The 22,228-nt window shown below is 34.9% G+C and overlaps 1 protein-coding gene across 1 annotated transcript in view; it reads left to right on the plus strand.

The window, feature by feature from the left end:
• Positions 1 to 207: 207 nt before the first annotated feature.
• SLC30A6 (solute carrier family 30 member 6) overlaps positions 208 to 22,228 on the plus strand; it is a 48,411-nt gene continuing 26,390 nt past the window's right edge. The window contains exons 1-5 of the mRNA XM_031951242.1: positions 208 to 289; positions 4,215 to 4,301; positions 9,154 to 9,238; positions 9,880 to 9,922; positions 15,648 to 15,713. Of these exons, the coding sequence (XP_031807102.1) occupies positions 287 to 289; positions 4,215 to 4,301; positions 9,154 to 9,238; positions 9,880 to 9,922; positions 15,648 to 15,713 (284 nt within the window). The 5' untranslated portion in view covers positions 208 to 286. The remainder of the gene's footprint in view (positions 290 to 4,214; positions 4,302 to 9,153; positions 9,239 to 9,879; positions 9,923 to 15,647; positions 15,714 to 22,228) is intronic.

Here is a 22,228-nt window from a genome sequence, read left to right on the forward strand (position 1 = left end):
ATGAACTCCCCCAGCTTCTCTTCAAAGCTACGAGCACGTGGTTGGCGCCTCTCCATCAGTTTGTGGGCATATTGAGCCACAACTCTGAGGTTCCACTGATTCACCAACAACGTAACGACTATGACACCCTTACTCTCTTCCTAGAAGTATCCGCTCCTCATTTCCGGATTCCTCTATCTCGGCCAATGGCCCACGTTTGTCCCGCCCCTTCCGCTCGGGGGCGGCGGGGAGCCGCCGGCCAGCGCCAGAACGACTTCCGGCGGCGGGAGCTGCGCGGCCCCTTATCATGGTGAGTGGGCCGCGGGCCCTGGCCGGGGTGCGGGGTCTATGGCCCTGATTCAGAGCGGCCCTTGTCTCGTGCGAGATGGGGCTGGGGGCCTTTCGGCTGTGTTCAGGCCTCTGTCTCTCCGGAAGAGAGGCCGCAGCTGCTTCCTGAAAGATTCTCCCCCACGACCACCTCGCGCCCGCTCTCAGTTTTCCCTTCCCCTCTCTCTGGACCTCTAGCACCCCCTGGGGAGAGGGGGGGCCGTCGGAGCAACTCGCGACCTTGAGGTTGTTGCTCTTGCCTATACCGGCCCCCGAGCCGCTGTGGTTTGCTTACGGGATAGGAGAGAGTCCGTGTCCCGCGCCCTCTGGCTGCCGATTGCTCTAGTCTGTCCCCAGGTGCCTGGGATAGCCTTCTGCTTTTTTCTTTCCTTTTTTTTCTTTTTCCTGAGGCAATTGGGTAAGTGACTTGCCCAGGTCACAGAGCTAGGAAGTGCTAAGTGTCTGAGCTTAAATTTGAACTCGGGTCCTCCTGACTAAAGGGCTGGTGCTCTACCCACTGCGCCACCTAGCTGCCCCCACTTTTTTCTTAAATATAACAGTAACTAAACTAAGAGCCATCCCTCAGGGCAAGATCAGTCCCAGGGCTTTAGCGAAGAGTTCTCAAAATAAGAATTAGAGGAGCCTCTGCTAGGTCCAGGCTTCAAGTGTTCCACGTCACAGAGATGCCAATCAAAACCATTTAAGGTTTTATCATCCAGCAAATTGCCAAAGATGATTAGGCAGTCAACAATCATTTATAACGTGCCTACTAAGTTAGGAGCCAGTGCAATAAATAGCCTGTAGCCTGTATAAAACAATTCCTGCCGTGGGAATTCACCTTCCCTGCGGGAGACAGGGCACAAACGTTTATGTGTATAGATATGTGCTTGTGTTTGCCTTATGTGTAACGGAGGAGACAACATACACAAATGTTTGTGTTGTTCAGCCCTTTCGGTGTGTCCTACTCTTCATGACCCCATGTCGATTTTTCTTGGCAAAGGTACTGGAATGTTTTGCTGTTTCCTTCTCCAATTCATTTTACAAAGGAGGAAACTGAGCCCAAGAGGGTTAAGTTACTTTCCCAGGGTCACCCAGCAAGGAAGTGTCTGAGGTGGGGTTTGAATTCAGGAAGATGAGTTTTTCTGACTTGAAGCTTGGCACTTTGTACCCTATATCAAAACTTCTTAAATTGTGGGTTGCTGCTGAGGTGGCCGTGATTTATTATCAGTATGTTTGCTATCTATACCCATCCCTACAGGGAGTGGTAAAAACTTCTCCTGGAAAAAAATACCCCCGTGGTAAAAGTTTTTAAAAGCCCTGCCTTTTATTGCCTATTTGTTCCTATGTTGTGTGTGTGTGTGTGTGTTTGGGTATTGTCTTCACCATTAGACGATGAGCTTGATAATAAGAACTGCTTGTTTTTGCAGATAGAGAAATGGGTAAACAGACATAAATAGTAAATTGAAAGTAATTAGAGGAAAGACTCCCAAGAGCAGGGACTTTGATTTTTGTTTTTGTTTTTTAACCAATATTTCAGTAGTTTCCAGTCTTGTCCTACTCTCTGTGACTCCTTTTGGGGTTTTCTTGGCAAAAATACTGCAGTAGTTTGCCATTTCCTTCTCCAGCTATTTTATAGATTGAGGAAACTGAGGCAAATGGGGTGAATGATTTGGCTCTGGTCACACAGCCACCAGGTATCTGAGTCTAGATTTGAACTCTGCAAGATGAGTCTTCCTGATTCTGAGGTTGACTGTGCTTCCTTACTTAGCTACCCATTTTGCCAATTTATAGATAGTAAATTGGAGATAATCAAAGGAAAGGCATTTGGGGTGAGGTGTTGGGGTAAACCAGTAAAAGCTTCTTGCAGAAAGTAAGAATTGAGATGAGTCTTGAAGAAATACAGGGCAGTGAACTGGGAATAAAGAAGAACTGAGTTCAAATTTGGCATCAGTCACTGGTTGTGACTAGGCAAGTCATTTTTTGTGCTTCCTTTTTGTCATTTGTGAATAAAGGGGCTAAAAATGGTCTCTAGATTCCTTCCAACCCTAAATCTGTATGATGCTGAAAAGTTTCTAGTACTCTCTCAGAGAACTGAAAGCCAAAATGAAGGATATTTGCCTTGGAAACTAGCTCCCTCGAAGAGTATGTTGTGCTTATTTTTTCCTCCGCCTGCCTTGTACCTTTAGAGTTTAACACAGTATCTGATGCATAATAGATGCTCAGTAAATGCTAGTTGATTGAATGGCTGACTTCTTTTTACATGCTTGTTTTGCCCAGTAAAACTTAGGGGCAGGAACTGTTTGGTTTTGTCTTTTATATCCCTTGTGAATCTAGCATAATACCTAGTATATAATAAGTATTCTATAAGTTTGTGAAATTGAATTGAATTATTGAACTGAGGAGAGTCTCTTCCTGTTTCCATGAATTAGAGAGTTGGGATGAATGAAGGGGTTGTGTGTGTGTGTGTGTCTTTAAGAAGCTATTTGAAGCTTTGCTTCAGAATATCTTTTTTTTTTTTTTTAAATCACAATTCCGGACCTCTGCACCATGAATGATTTGGGCAACTCCTTAATTGAAGTGTATCAGTTAAGTGACCACTTTTAGTAGCCTAGTTAGAACTTTAAACTTAAATTTAATGCTCTTTGATCCAGTAAAGTCGCTGCTTTCTATTTCCCAAAGACATCCAAGAAAAGAGAAAAAACCTATCTGTATAAAAATATTTAGAGCAGCTCAGTTACAAAGAAAAGCAAAAAACAAATAGTCCCTGTCCTTGAACCCACTTTCTCTTTATATTTGTGCATAGATATATGCGTGTGTGTGCCATATTATATATAATGAGGGAGACAACATACACAAATAGTTGTTGTTCTTTAGCTTTTTCAATTGTGCCTGACTTTTCGTGAGCTCATGTCGGGTTTTCTTGACAAAGCTACTGGAATGGTTTGCCATTTCCTTCTCCAGTTCATATTACAGATGAAGAAACTGAGACAAAGAAGGTAAACGATTTTCCAAAGGACTGGAAATTGAAGGAATGCCCATCAATTGGGAATGGCTGATATGGTATGATTATAATGGAATATTACTTACTGTGCCATAAGAAAAAATGAGCAGGCTGATTTCAGAAAAACACGGAAAGATATATATGAACTGTTGCAGAATGAAGCGTACAGAAACAAGGAGAACATTTTTCACAAGAAGAACAATATTGTACATTGATCAATTGTGAATGACATAGCTCTTCTCAGCAATACAATTCCAAAGGACTCATAATGAAAAATGTTATCCAACTTAAGAAAAACAAAAAACAAAAACCAACTACTGATGGAGTCTAAATGAAGACTGAAGCATACAGTTTTTCACTAATTATTTTTTTCATGGTTTTTTTTTGTTCTTTTGAGTATGTATTCTTTCACAAACATGACTAACATGATAAATAAAAATAAAATAAACTTGAGGTTAGCAATTGTGTGCTCTTTACTTTCTGTGTGTAATTCCTAGAAAAACTAAATAATGATATACATATTGAAATACTTCACATTGATTGTTTGACTTTTTTTTTTTATTACACTGAAAGTTTCTGGCTTTTTGTTTACCAAAAACCTATCCGTTTGATACTTTTTATTTTAAAATTCTTTAATCATAGAGTTTAGTAAATAGTTTGAAATTTATGGAAGTTAGAGGTAATAGGTTCACAGCATCAGGATACCAAATAGAGATTTTATAAAAGGCAGCTAGTTATCTCTGTTTCTCTTGCTCTCATGGTTGTTTTAGAACGCTGCCATCTTATAATAGGGATGCAAAATTAGTGGACTGATTAGCATCTACCACTTCACAGTGATTCTAAATTGTGAAACAAAACTCTGTAAAATGCTACACATATATTTAAATTACATTGTTTCTTTTTACAGGGGACAATACATCTCTTTCGAAAATCACAAAGATCTTTTGTGGGCAAGTTATCACAGGAATTTAAATTGGTAGCTGCAGATCGAAGGGTAAGTCAATTTTTAATAATATAAGTATAATTATAATTTGAGAGAAATGCTTTAAATAAAGATTATTGATTTAATTTTTAAATTATTAGAAGAAAAATTGTGTTTTTCCCATAATAATTAATTTTCTTTAACTGACATAGTCTGGGACTATATCATTTCATTCATAAGTCAAGCAGTAAATTTTAAGACAAAAGAGATAGTTGAGCTAAGATTATTTAAAAGCTAAAGTTGTGAATAGCATTTTTTTGGTGACCTACCTTAGAATTTTTATCTGTATTGTTTCTATTACCATCATTTTATTTAAAATAATAAAATGTGACTTCAACGAAATATAGGTAAACACACAAAAACTTTGTGATACTGTTAACATTATTTTGGCATAGTATGAGTGCCTGCTAACATTTTAGAATGATTTCAATTCTATATGCTTTATAGTCAATATATTCTATATATTCAATACCCTGATTTTTAAATTTCAAATGTGAAGCTTAATTGGTGATATAAGAACAGAAAGCTATTATAACGAATAATTTGCACTGTAGGATACATAGGGAAATCTAAAATACTCATATGGAAGAAAAAATGCTCATTTCACAACTGTTTATTTTGAAAAGAATAAACTATTAACTCTGCCCAGCCTAGGTCAGCTTTACATTGTCCTTAAAGATACTGTAACTCTTACCCCTTTTGCTATTTGAGGCATATTAATCCTCACCCTGCTTCTATTTCTGGGCTACAAAATTATTCATTGCCAGAGGAATATAGCTTGACCTATTAGAGGATAATGTTGAATGAGTTTAATGAGGACCCTTACTAAGTGTACCTCAGTCCTTTTTATACCTGTCTCTTGTTGATTTCATAGAAAAAATAACCAGACCCCCCATGTCTTCTTTCCTTTCCAGCCTCTATTCCAGACTCTGGATTTGTTTTACTATTATTTTTTAGTGCTACACAATTCCATCTTCCCATTTCAGATTTATTTTGCATGTTCCATTTAGGACATAAAGGACTATCTTTCTTTCTAGTTGTATTTGTATTCCTAGTACCTAACCCTAATAAGTGCTTAATTAATGCTTATTGGTTTATTAACATAACTGGAAGAGTACTTCCATGAAGAATAGAAAATACTTTCTTAAAGTAGGCTCTTAATAGATGTTTATTGAATTTAGTTGCGAAGACTGTGTATTTTAAAATCAGCCGGAGTCAAGAATTCAGGTTAAGGGAAAATCATCACTCTTTATTCTCAGTGAAGAAAGATCGGAGGTGGAAGGGAATCGGCGATAGCAATGTGTGCAGCTGAGTCAAGAAGCTAGCTAGACCAGCAGCCACACGACAAGCAGCTACCAGCATGGAACCCAGGCTCAGTCTCTCCCAGCCTCTCTTCCTGTCTCTCTGCCTCCACCACCAAAATCGTCATTTCCTATACAACACTTCAGGACTTGCACAAAGAGTGGGCGGGGGCCATTCTTTCTCCAAGCATATATATTAATAGAGTATAGTCCAATTACTATTTAGCCTCATGTACTTGGGACCTCAGTGTATCAACTCAAACCTCAGCCCATTACATTTAGTGACTTTTGGAAGAAGTACCTATGAGAAGGAAGAGGAAGTGTGATCAAAAGTGCAAGTAAAGGAATTAGATAGACCCATGGGCTTGAGTTCTAATCCTACCTCTCACATTTGACTCTGTGACCCTGGGCAAGTCACTTAACTTCTTGTCCTCAGTTTCCTCATCTGTAAAGTTGTAAAGAACTATTTTGGAAAATAGAGTTGGAGTCTTGGTCTCTAAAGTTCATTCCAGCTTTCAATTATGATCCTGTAATTAGAAGGAAAAAGAGGAGCAGGTAGCTGGTGCAGTGGGTAGAATACCAGTCCTGAAGTCAGAAGGTCCTGAGTTCAAATTTGGCTTCAGGCACTTAACACTTCCTAGCTGTGTGACCCTAGGCAAGTCACTTAAACCCAGTTGCCTCAGCAAAAAAAAAAAAAAAAAGACTCAAATTTATAAGAAATCAAGCCATTGTCCATTTGATAAATGATCAAAGGATATGAACAGACAATTTTCAGATGAAGAAATTGAAACTATTTCTAGTCATATGAAAACGTTCTCCAAATCACTGTTGATCAGAGAGATGCAAATTAAGACAACTCTGAGATACCACTATACACCTGTCAGATTGGCCAGAATGACAGGGAAAGATAATGTAGAATGTTGGAGGGGATGTGGGAAAACTGGGACACTGATACATTGTTGGTGGAATTGTAGACGGATCCAGTCATTCTGGAGAGCAATTTGGAGCTATGTTCAAAAAGTTATTAAACAGCGTTCTCTTTGACCCAGTAGTCTTTCTGTTTGGCTTATATCCCAAAGAGATCTTAAAGAAGGGAAAGGGACTCACATGTGCAAAAATGTTTGTGGCAGCCTTTTTTGTAGTGGCAAGAAACTAGAAACTGAATGGATGCCCATCAATTGCAGAATGGCTGAATAAATTGTGATATATAAATGTTATGGAATATAATTTTTCTGTAAGAAATGACCAACAGGATAATTTTAGAGAGGTCTGGAGAGACCTAAGTGATGCTAAGTGAAATGAGCAGAACCAGGAGATCATTGTACACAGCAACAACAAAACAATACAATGATCAATTCTGATGGACATGGCTCTCTTCAACAATGAGATGATTCAAATCAGTTCCAGTTGAACTGGAATGAAGAAAGCTATCTACACCCAGAGAGAATTATGGGAAATGAGTGTGGATGACAACATAGCATTTTCACTCTTTCTGTTATTGTTTGCTTAAATTTTTGTTTTCCTTCTCAGGTTTTTTTTTCTTTCTAGATATGATTTTTCTTGTGAATCAAGATAGCTGTATAACTATGTATACATAAAAAAATAAGAAGGAAAAAGAGAAAAAGTAGAGATAAGATAGTTTAAAGAATGGATGAGGGAAATTGGGGATATGTGAATTAAATGGAATATTATTGCATCATAAGAAATGATAAAAAAGACAGTTTCATAGAAATTTGAGAAGACTCATATGAATTAAGCAGAACCAAATGAATAATTCATACAATAACAACTCATAAGGAAAAAAAACTTTGAAAAAGAGTTTAAAATTCTATTCATTGTATTAATCAAGCATGATTCCCAAGGACTGATGATAAAGTATGCAACCCACCTCTTAAGAGAGAACTGATAGACTCAAAATCTAGAGTAAGAAATATAGGAAAACACAGACACATATATGTGTGTGTATATATTCATTCATTCATTTATATGTAAGAGCTTTAGAGTTTTTGCTATTGTTTTTTCCTTTTACATTGGATAGTAGAGGAGACGGGAGAAGGAATTAGGGATATGGTAGCCAAAAGAAAAAGAGGGTCTTTGAACCATTAAAAAAATTTTTTTAAATTATTGTTATATCTTTTTATTTACAAGACATATGCATGGGTAATTTTTTTTTCAATATTGACCCTTGCAAAACCTTCTGTTCCAAATTTTCCCCTTCTTCCCCCCACCCTCTCCCCTCGATGGCAGATAGTCCAATACATGTTAAATATGTTAAATCCAATATATGTATACATATCTATACAGTTATCTTGCTACACAAGAAAACTCAGATCTAGAAAGAAAAAAAAAACCTGAGAAGGAAAACAAAAATGCAAGCAAACAATAACAGAAAGAGTGAAAATGCTATGTTGTAGTCCACACGCAGTTCCCATAGTCCTCTCTCTGTGTGGATGGCTCTTTTCATTACTGGGCAATTGGAACTGGTTTAAATTATTTCATTGCTGAAGAGAGCCTTTCCATCAGAATTGATCATCATATTGTTTTGCTGTTGCTGTGTATAATGATCTCCTGGTTCTGCTCATTTCACTTAGTATCAGTTCATGTAAGTCTCTCCAGGCCTCTCTGAAATCATCTTATTGGTCATTTACAGAACAATAATATTCCATAACATTTATGTACCATAATTTATTCAGCTATTCTCCAATTGATGGACATCCATTCAGTTCCCAGTTTCTTGCCATTATGAAAAGGGCTGCCACATTCATTGTTTCTTATGACACACTCTCCCATTACATTTTTGTACCACAATTTCTTTTGCCATTTCCCATTTTGTAGGTATCTACTTTGTTTCTTTTTCTTTGCTGCCACAAAAGAATATGACTATAAATATTTTGGTATATGTAAAGAATTTTTTTTTTTTTATTACTCACCTCCTTAGAATTTAAACGTTCTACTAAAATGGAATGTGTAGATCAGTAGATATGGACATTTTAGTCATTCTAGTTGTATATCTGCCTCCTGAAATAGTTTACTGACCATTAATGTTCTTGGGGTACCCATCTTCCTATAGCACTTTCAGTGTAGACTACTTTCTTGTGTTGTTATCTTTGCTAATTTGCAAGGTGTGAAATGAAATCCCTGGGATAATTTGGTTTGCCTTTCTTTTATTAGTAATTTCGAGGTTTGATTCAAAAAAAATTTTTTTTTTTAGAGAAAAGCAAATTGTACATAATAGAGATCCTTAGTTACACATACAATTCTTTTTTCTGTTTTGTTCTGTACATGAAGATATTTATTTAGTTATTTTGTTTACTTTTTTAAATAAATTCAAAATATTTTTCTAAAAACATCTTAACCATAAGGGAGTAATATTTCTGTTGCATATTGTAGGAATAGTTCTATTTAAAATAACTAGCACAAGGATTCATCATTTTAGTAATATGACAGACAAAAAGGAGATACTACTATAGATTTTTTTATATTTCTGGTAAAGTACTGCAGTCCTTTCGATCAAAAGGTTTTTATTTTTTTTTTGCAAATAAGCACAAATTTTTCATTCACAGTCCTGGAAGATCTTACTTTTTGGTGCTATAAATTTACTGTGTACTGGATTCCTACTTATGTGGTGCAGTTCCACTAACAGCATAGGTATGTTTCAGTTTTTATTTATAGACAATTTTATTAATTACATTTAGTTTTCTAATTTTAAATAAAACATGCCTTATTTTATATTCTTGGTGTATTCCAGAAATGTGTATAAATTTAATTTTTGTGAATTAAATAACATTTTAAATATATTTTAGGAATGTAATAGTTAAAGGAAACTTGATAAATCTCTCCTTTTTAAAACAATGTTTTGAAAATGTGATTAATTCCTTTATTTATGTTAATATTTAGATGTATTTCCTCAAGTTAGAGGACCTTTGTGAAATTTTGTAAAAAGCATCTATTATTATTATTAATGTTATATGCTAATTTAAAGGACCGGTATCCACAAAAAAAGGCAAAGCTGAGTCACTTAAAACAGAATAAAATGGATCTTTACTAATTACTGAGTTAACTTAATTAATTTCAGTTTAAATGTATAAATAGAACCCAATTCTTTTTTGCTATCTACCTTAATCCAACTAATTACACAATTGCTAGAAATAAGTATAAATTGCTGGAGGGTGATGACCTTAATAAGGGAAATTGTGATAGTTTGTCAACCTAATGTTCCCAACCCAGTTAATTCTTAACAATTGTTCCAATAACATTTCTTCTCTCCCCTCCCTACTTTTTTATTACAGCTTTAACTGCCTATACATATCTGACAATCTTTGATCTTTTCAGGTAGGTTTTAAAAAATCATATTCTTATTCTTATAGAATTACTTTTCATTAAAAGACTGAAGAGATTTTTCCTTTTCAGAAAAGGAAAGTGGGTTTTGAAGTATAATCACCTACAGATTCTGCTGCTAGGCATATGCCCCCAAAGAGGTTCATGATATTTTACACCAAAATATTTATAGCAGCACTTTTTCCATTAGTAAAGAATTAGGGATGGGGTGAAAGAAGGGAAAGAGTAAGTGCTTATTACTTGAAGAATGACTTAACAAATTGTAGTGCATGAATGTGATAGACTATTATTGTGTGCTATAAGAAATAAATATAATAAATACAGAGGATCATGAAAAGACATATAACTAAGGTAAAGTGAAGTAGACACAACTAGTGAAACAATACACAATGATCACAACTATGTAAATGGAAAGAACACCACCCCAAAACTGATTGCTGTGAAATTATAATGACCACACTTGGCCCAAAAATCAACTTATATGAAGTCACCTCTTTCCATTCTTTGCAGAGTTAGGGGATTGTGGGTAGGGAACGCTGAAGAGGTCAAGCTTTTTAAGCATGTTAGTTACAGTAATTTTGTTAAAAAACATTTTTACCTCCCTTTGGTACAAAAAAAAAATCTCTTGGAAGAGAAAATGACTTAAAACCAAAAATCATTTAAAAATATTATTAAAAAGAAGTCTTCTGGGTGAAATAATCTTTGTTTTAAAAGTTAAATAGGAAAGAAATAAAAGTTTTAACTTGCAAAGGAATTTTTCAAAATTCCTTTAAAAACCTTTGCTAAGAAGTATCTCTGAGAGAAGAAACTTATTTTTAACTTCAACAGATTCCGTAAATATTTGTCAAATATTTACCAAGAGCAAATCACAATACCAGGTACATGTCGGGGCATGAGGTGTGTAGAGAGAATATAAAAACAAATTTTAAAAGATCCCTATTCTTAGGAACTTTGTAGTTTAATAGGAGAGATAGATACATCCAAACTTGGACTGAAAGCTTATTAAATTATCTGAAAATTAAAATATAAGCAATGCTTAAGTTACGAGAAAGAATAGCTATAGTGCCCTAAAAATGTAGCAATATCCTTGGGGGGAAAATGGAATGGCAATATAAAGCAACTCATTAAAGAAAGTGTCACTTTAATTATGATGATCTAACGGAATAGTGTCAGGTCTCCAGGTTAGTAACTTTAAATGGGTCATTTGTAAAAGAGGAATCACAACCAGTAAACAAACATTTAGGAAAATATTCGTTTTTTACTGAAAACTAATAAATAATTGAAATAATTATAGCAATAAGTAATAAATTGATTAATTAATATTTAGATTTTGTTATCAAAGAACTCTGTGGAACTCAGCAGGGTTGGGGAGTAAGCCCTGAGAAGCTGCTGTTGCCCATTGCTTCCCCTTGCAAGCTGGTTCAGCTACTGTGTCACAACCAGAGCTATTTTAGAATGAGAGATGTTATTTACCCTTAATCATAGAAATATAATGTCATACATTCGAGATACTGCTATCATCACCTACATTAATTTTTAAGATCTCTCTCTCTTTCCCTCTGCTATCCAGAAAGCCAGCCATTTGTCCTTCTAGCAAAAGAAAAAAAATTCAAAACTAATACAGTTGTCTGCCTCATAGTATATGCATTATTACATAAGAAATATACACTCCTTCCTGCCCTGCAGTCCCATAGGAGGAAGGAGAGATACTTTTTCTCAACATTTCTTCAGGGCCAGGCTTGTTTTCACTTGGTTTCATTGTTTAAATAATTCTTTGAATTTAGAGTATTTGTTTTCCTGGTTCTACTGATTTCACTTGTTAGTTCATATACATCTTTCCATGTTGCTGTAAATTTTTCATATACATTTTTATGGTTCAGCAAAAATCCATAATATTTTATTGTATCTACATATCACAATTTGCTTAGTCATTTCCCAATTACTAGACACATACTTTATTTCTCATTCTTTGTTGGAAAGAACAAAAATTGATATTATTTTATATATAGGAAAGGTCTTTCCTTTGGATATTTGACTTTATGTATTTATCTAGCAGTGGGATCTTTGGGTCAAAGGTATAGATAAATTAGTCATTTCTTTTTTGCATAGTTCCAAATTATTTAGATAGGACTAATTCATAACTTCACCAATATTGTGTTAGCGTTCCTGACTCCCTGCCAACCTTTGATCACCAGCACTGATTATTTCTATTTTTTTTATCAATTTTGACAATTTGCTGACAAGTTGCTTTATTTGCATTTTCTTATTAGTAATTTGAAGCATTTCTTGAAGTAATTATAAGAAACGTGTGCTCTTTTTGTGCATGTGAATTATCATATCTTTTGACTATTTAATCTTTAGTCAATAAGTATTGGTCTTATACATTTGTGTTAATTCTCTATTTATTTTGACTATCAGATCTTTGTCAGAGATATTTGATACAAAAATAGCCTAACAAAATAAAATCTAAAAAATGTTTTTCATCCCCCTTTGATTTTGTCAGTAGTTTATTACTAATAATTTAATTGAAAAGAAAAGAGACCGATTTTTATAAAGAGATAGATATGTTCTTTTTGCTAGTGTGAAGAAAATTGAAATAAACCACAAATCCCAACATTGAGAAAATAATTACATTGACTTTGGCACGCCAATTCAGTGGAATATTATGTTGCCATAAAACATGACAAAAACAAAGCTTTTATAGAAATAAGAAAATATTGGTAGTGCAAGGTAAAAAAAAAAAATAGGAACGTTGTACTTATGCTGAATACAAGTACATAGCACGCTAAATAAATTATTCACACTGTCCCTGAAGGTATGAAAAATGTATCCAATTTAAAAATACATCCATTAGTAATGAATATGTAGTTTATAATTTACCTAACTAGAACTCAAGAAAGCCAGTATAAATCCATCAAAAACAGTCAAAACATCAACATATATTGGAGGAAGGTCAATAGTAATTTAAACAGGTAGGTGATGGAGTGGATAGAACATTGGCCCAAGAATCAGGAAAACTTACTTCCAGGGGCAGCTATGTGGTGTAGTGATAGAGCACCGGCCCTGAAGTCAGGAAGAATTGGGTTCAAATTTGATCTCAGACACTTAACATTTCCTAGCTGTATAACCCTGGGCAAGTCACTTAACTCCAGTTGCCTCAGCAAAAAACAAACCAAAAAACCAATTTACTTCCAGAGTTTAAATACAGTCTCAGACATTTAACTAGCATTGTGACCCTAGACAAGTCATTAATCTTGTTTATCTCAGTTCCTCATCTGTCAGATGAGCAGAAGGAATAATAAACCACTCCAGTATCTTTACAAAGAAAATCTCAAATGGGGATATGAAGAATCAGATAGTTAAATTCTTTTTGCTAAAAAAAGCTAATTAGAATAGATAAAGTAGTTCTCAACCAAAAACAAATTTTGGCCAGAGTACATACTATTCATTCAAAGCATCATTAGAGGAACTAATATGTTTTTCTATACCTTTTAAAATATCTCTTTGAAAATAATATTTGTTCCATGTATTTAGCAGTCTTTTTTTGGCCCAATCTGGTAGTTGATTCATACGCATTTCTGGTTTACTGAGGAATTCTGATTATTTTGATGTTGAATAAAAATTATTGCATATCCTATTGTTGAAGAGGCTGCAGTTTTTTTGCTATTCCTCAAATTCCAAGTCCTTTATGTTTCTTCAGTATCTGATATCACAAGGTGATTGATGAATTCCTACATACTTTCCATAGGAACTTATTACAAAAATTTCCATTATACCAGAATAAAATATTGTTTTTCTCCTCCCAAGATCCAGTTGCAATTTCCTTGGCAATTTTTTTGCTATTCCTCAAATTCCAAGTCCTTTATGTTTCTTCAGTATCTGATATCACAAGGTGATTGATGAATTCCTACATACTTTCCATAGGAACTTATTACAAAAATGTCCATTATACCAGAATAAAACATTGTTTTTCTCCTCCCAAGATCCAGTTGCAAATTCCTTGGCAAGCTACAGTCTTTTTTTGGGAGTGCTACTTTCAATGGGCTTTGCTGAATCATAATAATAAATAAAAATCCTCTTTTTGAACATAGTCTTTCGTTACCTCCCCTGGCCCCTTTTTACATTTCTTACATCTTACTCAGATCCAGTGACATTGGCCTATTGGCCATTCCTCCAACAAAATACTCCATCTCCAACTCTGGACATTTTCACTGGCTATCTATCCTCCAGGTTTGAAATTTTCTCCTTATTTCTACCTCTGGGCTTCCTTCAGGTCTCAACTAAAAATCTTACCTTTCTACAGGAAACCTTTCCTGATCCATCTTAAGTATAGTGTCTTACCTGATCAGTTCTAGTTTATTCTCTATGAAGTTTGTTTTTACCTCTGCATATTGTCTCTTCCTTTAGATTGTGAACTCCATGAGCGCAGAAATTGTTTTTTTTTTTACCTTTTTTTTGTATCCCCAATAGTTAGTATACGGTGCTTAACACATGACAGATGCTTACTAAATGTTTATTGACTTTCTAGGACATAAACTCATTCTCTATTGAGATGAGACATTTTCTTTCCTCCTCTATTCTGTCAGACCCAGTCACTCAAAGAAAATTTTTGCCAAGAATTTGGTTGAAGGATAAGAATCAGGCAGTTGGCGGTCAGAAGAAAGAAAACAAAAATAGAAGGGAAAACAGAAATAGTAGGAAAAAGGTATAAGAAAATGGGTGAGACTCTAAAGGGGAAGGGCTGCTTGAGGCAAGTGGTGCTCATTAGTAAAATACTGGGGAGAAGGGAAAGGGAAAAAGGAAAGAGAAAAATATAATTTGGGGTCAATGAGATGTCAGGAAATACAGAATTAGTAGTTTTAACCATAAATGTGAATGGGGTGAACTCTCCTATAAAGCATAAGTGGATAGCAGACTGGATTAAAAGCCAGAATTCTACAATATATTGTTTACAAGAAACACATTTAAAGCAGAGTGATACATACAGAGTAAAGTAGATGGCCCTGGGATTGTTTATGGAACCCTGATATTCTCTGGATAGAACAAATTATGCATGCAATGTATTCTCTACACACAATGCTAATATGAATAAGAACACTCATGCTAACTTATTTATTTATTCATTCATTCATTTATTTTGCCGAGGCAATTGGGGTTAAGTGACTCACCCAAGGTTACACAGCTAGGAAGTGTTAAGTGTTTGAGGCTAGATTTGAACTCAGGTCCTCCTAACTTTAGGGCTGATATTCTATGCACTGCTGCCTAGCTGACCCCACATGTGCTAACTTTTAAGAATTGTTTTCTTTATTCAGCTTATGAGTAAAAGATATTGTTCTATGTTATTTTTCCATGTTTTAATAATGTGAATGTCATTTATGAGGTAAAATGTGGTTTAATTTTTAAAATGGAGTTAAAGATTTAAATATGAGTTTCATTTAAATGACTAAAATATTATCTTGTGAAAATCATGTTTAGTTTCTCTACAATTTGTCAATAGTTTTTATTCAGTGCTCATCCAATAAAGATCTGAGCACACATTTCAATATAAAATAGTTTATAATCCTATTAGCAGTACTTATTATTAATTTTCTTTGGGCAATCACAGATATCCTACAGAAACTTGTTAATTCTGAAAGGTGAGTTATTTGTTTTGTAAATGGACATATTTAGCTTGAAATAGCTAACTTCTAATTAAATGTGTTTTCATTTTTCACTTCAGTTTAGTGACATGTCTGATAAGCTACTGGGTAATGGTGAGGAAACCAAGCCCAGTCTATTCATTTGGGTAAGTTTGAATATTTTCTTTCTCTGTGTATTAGTCATAAAATAAACAAATATAATAGGCAGTTTAAAAAGCTGGCTAAATAATTCCTTGAAGATAAGTATTTTAAGCTTACAGGACTAGGAGGAAAAAATACCTTTTTGATGAAAATAATAGAATGATTTTCCCATGAACATGAAATTATATAAAGTAAATTACATGAAAAGAATGAAATCTATGTCTTGATCCTGGCCTCTTTGCCTACCTCAATCAAGGTACTTCATCTGTCAGCCTACAGGCATTTTCACTGACTCTCATGCCTGCAGTGTCCTTCTTCTTCATCATCTGTATCTCTTGGTTCTTTCAAGTCCATGCTAAAACCCAACTTTCCCAATAAAGCCTTTCTCAATCTCTCTTATTTCTATTTCCTTCTCTTATTTCCTATTTATCCCAGATAAATTTTGTTTGAACCTAGATTTTGCATGTTATCTCCCCTCATTAGATTATGAACTTCTCAAGTGTAGAAACTATCTTTTGTCTTTCTTATATTTTTCAGTGCTTAGCATAATGTCTGGCATACAGCAAGTAAAGCTTAATAAGTGCTTATTGACTCACTATTGCTATTGGACAAAAGGTATTGCCTTTTCTAGCAGTGGAAACTATGATGGATCTTCATGTAAGAAGCTTTCCAAATGGTGTGGTAAATGTATCTTTGGGAGTTAATATAATACAGTATAGCAAAACTCTTGGAATAGTAATTATAATAATAGTGGATTCATACAGAAGTTGAATTTAATCTACTAGCTGTACTCATAAGTTTCTACTTTAACAAAGTGAGCTCGAAGTAACAAACGAGCATGAAACAATAGGTTAAGCGTTGGCAAAGAAATACTTTATTCAGAACAGGTATTTAATGGAAGTACAGTAGAGTAGCAGTGTCTTGATATGAGATATCTGTATTGAAATCTACAAAACTGAATAGCAACATGGTAGAGAACATTGGAGTAGTGATTTTATAAAAGAGCAACAAAAGCAGTATTGTTATAGAAACATACTATTGGCCTGCCCAACTAGATGGTAAATGTAGATAAGAAAATGTACTTATTACAGATCTGACTCAGAAGTTGTGATAGTGATGCAGAATTTCAAGCATCTGGACATCTGCTAGAAGTTTCATTCTGCCAAAAATAAAACATTGGCAAAATATTCCTTTTTTCTGCATGATTTTAGCTCTTCAGAAGGTAGAGAAAGGTCATCAGAAGGACTTGTACTTCTTGATGCTTATTCTAACCAAAGGGGAATTCAACATTTATATAGTACTTACTATGTACCAGGTACTATGGGAGGATTGTGTTGCAAATGCCAAGAAAAGGGAAATTTGGACAGAATTCTGATATTTCCTGATGGAATTAGAATAGCTTTGGCTCAGTTAAAACTCAAAGGTATTGTCATCTGTTATGGTACCTAGATTTGGTGCCTCTAGAGCATGTATAGATTTAGAGTTGGAAAGGCTTATAAGAGTCATCTATCTAGTAGATGCAGGTAAATGAGGCCCCAAAATATTGTGATTTGTCTAAGGTGAAACAAATTATAACTGGCAAAACTGAGATAAGAAGCCAAGTCCTCTGAAAGCAAATTCAGTATTGTTTTCACTGCAACATTTTGCCCATTGTCCCATTAAGGCCAAAATGAACTACTCAATACTTACTGGGTTTCTGCATTTCCCATTAAAGACTTGTAAGAAAGAACAATCATGATTAAGAAATAAATAAAATTCATGACATATAAGACTATTAAGAAAATACCTAACTTCTTTTAAGTGAGTTTAGATATTCAGACCTAACTGAAATGATATCTTACACTGTGAAAAAAAATTGAGGGAGGATTTTAGAAACACTTGGTAATTTTTGAGAAACCATAAAGAATAATAGAGATGCTAGAAGATCAAGGCTGTACAGATTTTCCAAAGGAGGGGAAAATAGATTATGAAGAATGTGATAAATATGATTCTGAGTGTGATAAAGACATGATTTTAGAAACTACAGATCAACTAATGATAAGTTATTGATGCCCTGCATGGTTGTAAAAACACATTATTATATGTATTGTGACTTTTTTATTTTTTATTATAGCATTTTATTTACAAAACATATGCATGGGTAATTTTTCAACACTGATCCTTGCAAAACCTTCTGTTCCTACTTTTCCCTTCCTTCCCCCCACCCTCTCCCCTCAATGGCAGGTAGTTCATTACATGTTAAATAGGTTAAAATATATATTAAATCCAATATATGTATACATATTTATATAGTTATCTTGCTGCACAAGAAAGATCTAGAAAGAAAAAAAAAACCTGAGAAGGAAAACAAAAATTCAAGCAAACAGTAACAGAAAGAGTGAAAATGCTATGTTGTGGTCCACACTCAGTTCCCATAGTTCTCTCTCTGGGTGTAGATGGCTCTTTTCATTACTGGACAATTGGAACTGGTTTGAATCATCTCATTGTTGAAGAGAGCCACGTCCATCAGAATTGATCATCGTATTGTTTTGTTGTTGCTGTGTATAATGATCTCCTGGTTCTGCTCATTTCACTTAGTATCAGTCTCTCCAGGCCTCTCTGAAATCATCCTATTGGTCATTTACAGAACAATAATATTCCATAACATTTATGTACCATAATTTATTCAGCTATTCTCCAATTGATGGGCATCCATTCAGTTCCCAGTTTTTTGCCACTATAAATAGAGCTGCCACAAACATTTTTGCACATGTGAGTCCCTTTTCCTCCTTTAAGATCTCTTTGGGATATAAGCCCAATAAAAATACTACTGGGTCAAAGGGTATGCACAGTTTGATAACTTTTTGGGCATAGTTCCAAATTACTCTCCAGAATGGTTTGGATTCATTCACAGTTCCACCAACAATGTATCAGTGTCCCAGTTTTCCCACATCCCGTCCAACATTTGTCATTATCTTTTCCTGTCATCTTAGCCAATCTGAGAGGTGTGTAGTGGTATCTCAGAGTTATCTTGATTTGCATTTCTTTGATCATTAGTGATTTGGAGCACCTTTTCATAAAGCTAGAAATAGTTTCAATTTCTTCATCTGAAAATCGTTTGTTCATATCCTTTGACCATTTATCAATTGGAGAATGGCTTGACTTCTTATAAATTTGTCAGTTCACTGTATATTTTAGAAATGAGGCCTTTTTCAGAACCTTTGACTGTAAAAATGTTTTCCCAGTTTATAGCTTTTCTTCTAATCTTGTCTGCATTAGTTTTGTTTGTACAAAAACTTTTTAACTTAATATAATTAAAATTATCTATTTTGTCATCAGTAATGATCTTTAGTTCTTCTTTGGTCACAGATTCTTTCCTCCTTTACAGGTCTGAGAGATAAACTATCCTTTGTTCTAATGTAATGTCATTCTTTATACCTAGATCATGAACCCATTTTTGACTGTATCTTGTTATATAGTGTTAAGTGTGGAGCAATGCCTAGTTTCTGCCATACTAGTTTGTATTGTGACTTTTTAAAAGAGTGCCACAGTCACTAATAGAAAATTTGGCTTTGGTTAAGGAGAAATCATGCCAAATTAATTTTCCTCCTTTTTGATAGGACATAATATATATTGATTTTAGTTAAAAAAAAAAAAAGTTCAAGGATCTCATTCTATCTTTAAAGATACGATGATAAAACATGAAGGAAATAATATTACACTTAATGTGGGTTCATAATTAGTTCAACACACCATTCAAAGCCTATTGACTTTTGATTTCATGGTCTACCTGAATGGAAATATTTAGTGTTTTTGCTTTACGACTATATTCTGTTTTACATTTTCATCAATAACTTGAATGAAGATATGAACAGCACATATTTTTCAAGTGACACGAAGTTAAGATATATATCTGGTAATAGACGAAAGGATTGAGATTAAAAGTTAGCTTGATAGATGGGAACACTTGGCTGAAATTCTTAAGATGAAATTTAACACAATGAAATATAAAACCTTTCCAGTGTTTGTATATGTATGTATGTTTGTGTGTGTGTGTGTATAATTTTTTTTTGAGATAATTGGGGTTATGTGACTTGCCCAGAGTCACATAGCTAGTATTCAGTGTCTGAGGTCTGATTTGAACTCAGTTCCTCCTGATTCCAGGGTTTGTGTTCTATCTACTGCAACCAGACAGCTGCCCCAGGGCAAGTACTTAACTAGAGACTGGAGAACCATTTGACAAGAATGTTTTAGAAAAGAGATCTATACTGGGTGAAGTAAACCCAGATAGGCTTTAAGGGTTCTTTTTCCCTACGATATTATGTGATTGTAAGGTGTGAATTGCCAGTATCAATTCCACTGCAAAAATATTTTTGTTTTTATTTTTTTAACTTATTTTCAATACCAAATTCTCTCCATCTATCAACCTTCTCCCCCATCCATTGAGAAGGCAAGAAATGCATTACCCATTGTACATATGAAATCATACAAACTATTTTTACATTAACTGTGTCCTGGGGGGGGGCTGGGGGGAGGCAAGAAGAAGAGGAAAAATAGATGTTTCATTCTATATTTTGGGTTTGTCAATTTTCTGCTGGAGATGAATAGCATTTTTCATTATGAGTCTTTTTGAATTGTTATGGTTCATTATATTAATCAGAGTAGCTAAGTCTTTCACAGCTGTCTTTTTTTTTTTTGAATACTTGTCAGAATTGTATTTTTAAATAACTTTATTTTTCCAAATACATGCAAAAATAATTTTCAACTTTCATCTTTGCAAAACCTTGTTCTGCAAAATTTTCTCCCTCCCTGCCCTCCTCTCCCCTCCTTTAGACAGTAAGCAATCCAATGTAGGTTAAACCTGTGCAGTTCTTCTATACATAAACATGTTGTATATGAAAAGTCATATCAAAAGGGAAAAAAAATCCATGATAAAGGAAAAACTAGCAAACAACAACAAAAAGATGAATATGCTATGTTTTGATCCACATTCAATGTCCATAATTCTCTCTCTGTATGCAAATGGCTCTTTCCATCACAAGTCTGTTGGAATTGCTTTGAATCATCTCATTGTTGAAAAGAGCCAGGTCATTCATAGTTGATCATCACATAATGTTGTTGCTTTGCATAAGAGTCTTTTGTTTCTACTCACTTGGCATTACTTCATGTAACTCTTTCTAGGCTTTTCTAAATCAGCCTGCTCATCATTTCTTATAGAACATTTTCCAAATGATGGGCATCCACTCAGTTTCCAGTTTCTTGCCACTTCAAAAAGGGCTTTTGTAAACATTTTTGTACATGTGGATCCTTTTCCCTTTTTTATGATCTTGGGACAAAGACTCAGTAGAGACACTCTTGGATCAAAGGGTATGCACACAGTTGGATCAGTTCACAACTCCTCCAATAATGCATTAGTGTCCCAGTTTTCCCACATCCCCTCCAACATTTATCATTATCTTTTCAATAAATATCTTTACAATATTGCTATTATTTTCTACATTGTTCTCTTGATTCTGCTCACTTTGTTTTTCATTAGTTTGTATAAGTATTCCCAGGTTTTTCTGAAACATCCCTTCAACATTTCTAATAGCACAGTATTGTTCCATCATATTCATATATCATAACTTGTTCAGCCATTCTCTAGTTGATGGACATGCCCTCTTTTCAATTCTTTGTCGTGACAAAAAGAGCTGCTGTAAATATTTTTATTCATTTGGGTCCTTTTCCTTTTTGCTTAATCTCTTTAGTGAATAGAATTTTCAGCAGTAATGCAGAGTTAGAGAGTATACATAGTTTTATAGCCCTCTTGAAATAGTTCTGTTGGAGGATTCTGGGAAAATGGCAAAGTAGGCCAGCAAAATTTCAAGCTTTCCAGATTCCCTCCAGAAACAAAACAGATTTGTACCCTGGACAAATATAGATGGGTTAAAAACAAAGATGAGGGGAATATATCATGGGATAACCAAAGAAGATCCAAGGAAAGACCCTAGGCTTGGGATTCCCAATGTGAAATGCAAATACTTTCAGACTAGATCTGCAGAAACAGCAGGTTGGAGCCCTTAGGGGGTAGCTCGGTTTGGCTGGAGCCTCAGCCCAAACCACAGAAACTTTCACTTCCAGGACAGCATAGGTATCTGAGTCCCACAACCAGGCCCAGCTGTGCTTCTGAGGTGGGGCCTTGGGCAAGAAGGAACCAGCACAGCACCTGAGTCCAGAAGCAGTGGGTCAGGGATGCTGCTGACTGGGGCACTTGTAGGAGGATGCAGCTTTTGGTTTGGGATTCCAATTCAAAGGGGAGAGCTAAAGTGAAACTAGAAGCACCATCCTCTACCCATTGATTAGAAGTATTCCCACTGGTAGTTCTTGTGAAGATCGCGTATTTTAAAATCAGCAGGAGTCCAGAGTTCAGGTTAGGGGAAAATCGTCAGTCTTTATTCTCAGTGAAGAAGGATTGGAGGTGGAAGAGAATCGGTGATAGCAATGTGTGCAGCTGAGTCAAGAAAGCTAGATCCGCAGCCCCACTCAGAGCCAGGAGAATGGG

This window comes from Sarcophilus harrisii, chromosome 2, assembly GCF_902635505.1.
Source record: "Sarcophilus harrisii chromosome 2, mSarHar1.11, whole genome shotgun sequence".
Lineage (NCBI taxonomy): Eukaryota > Metazoa > Chordata > Mammalia > Dasyuromorphia > Dasyuridae > Sarcophilus > Sarcophilus harrisii.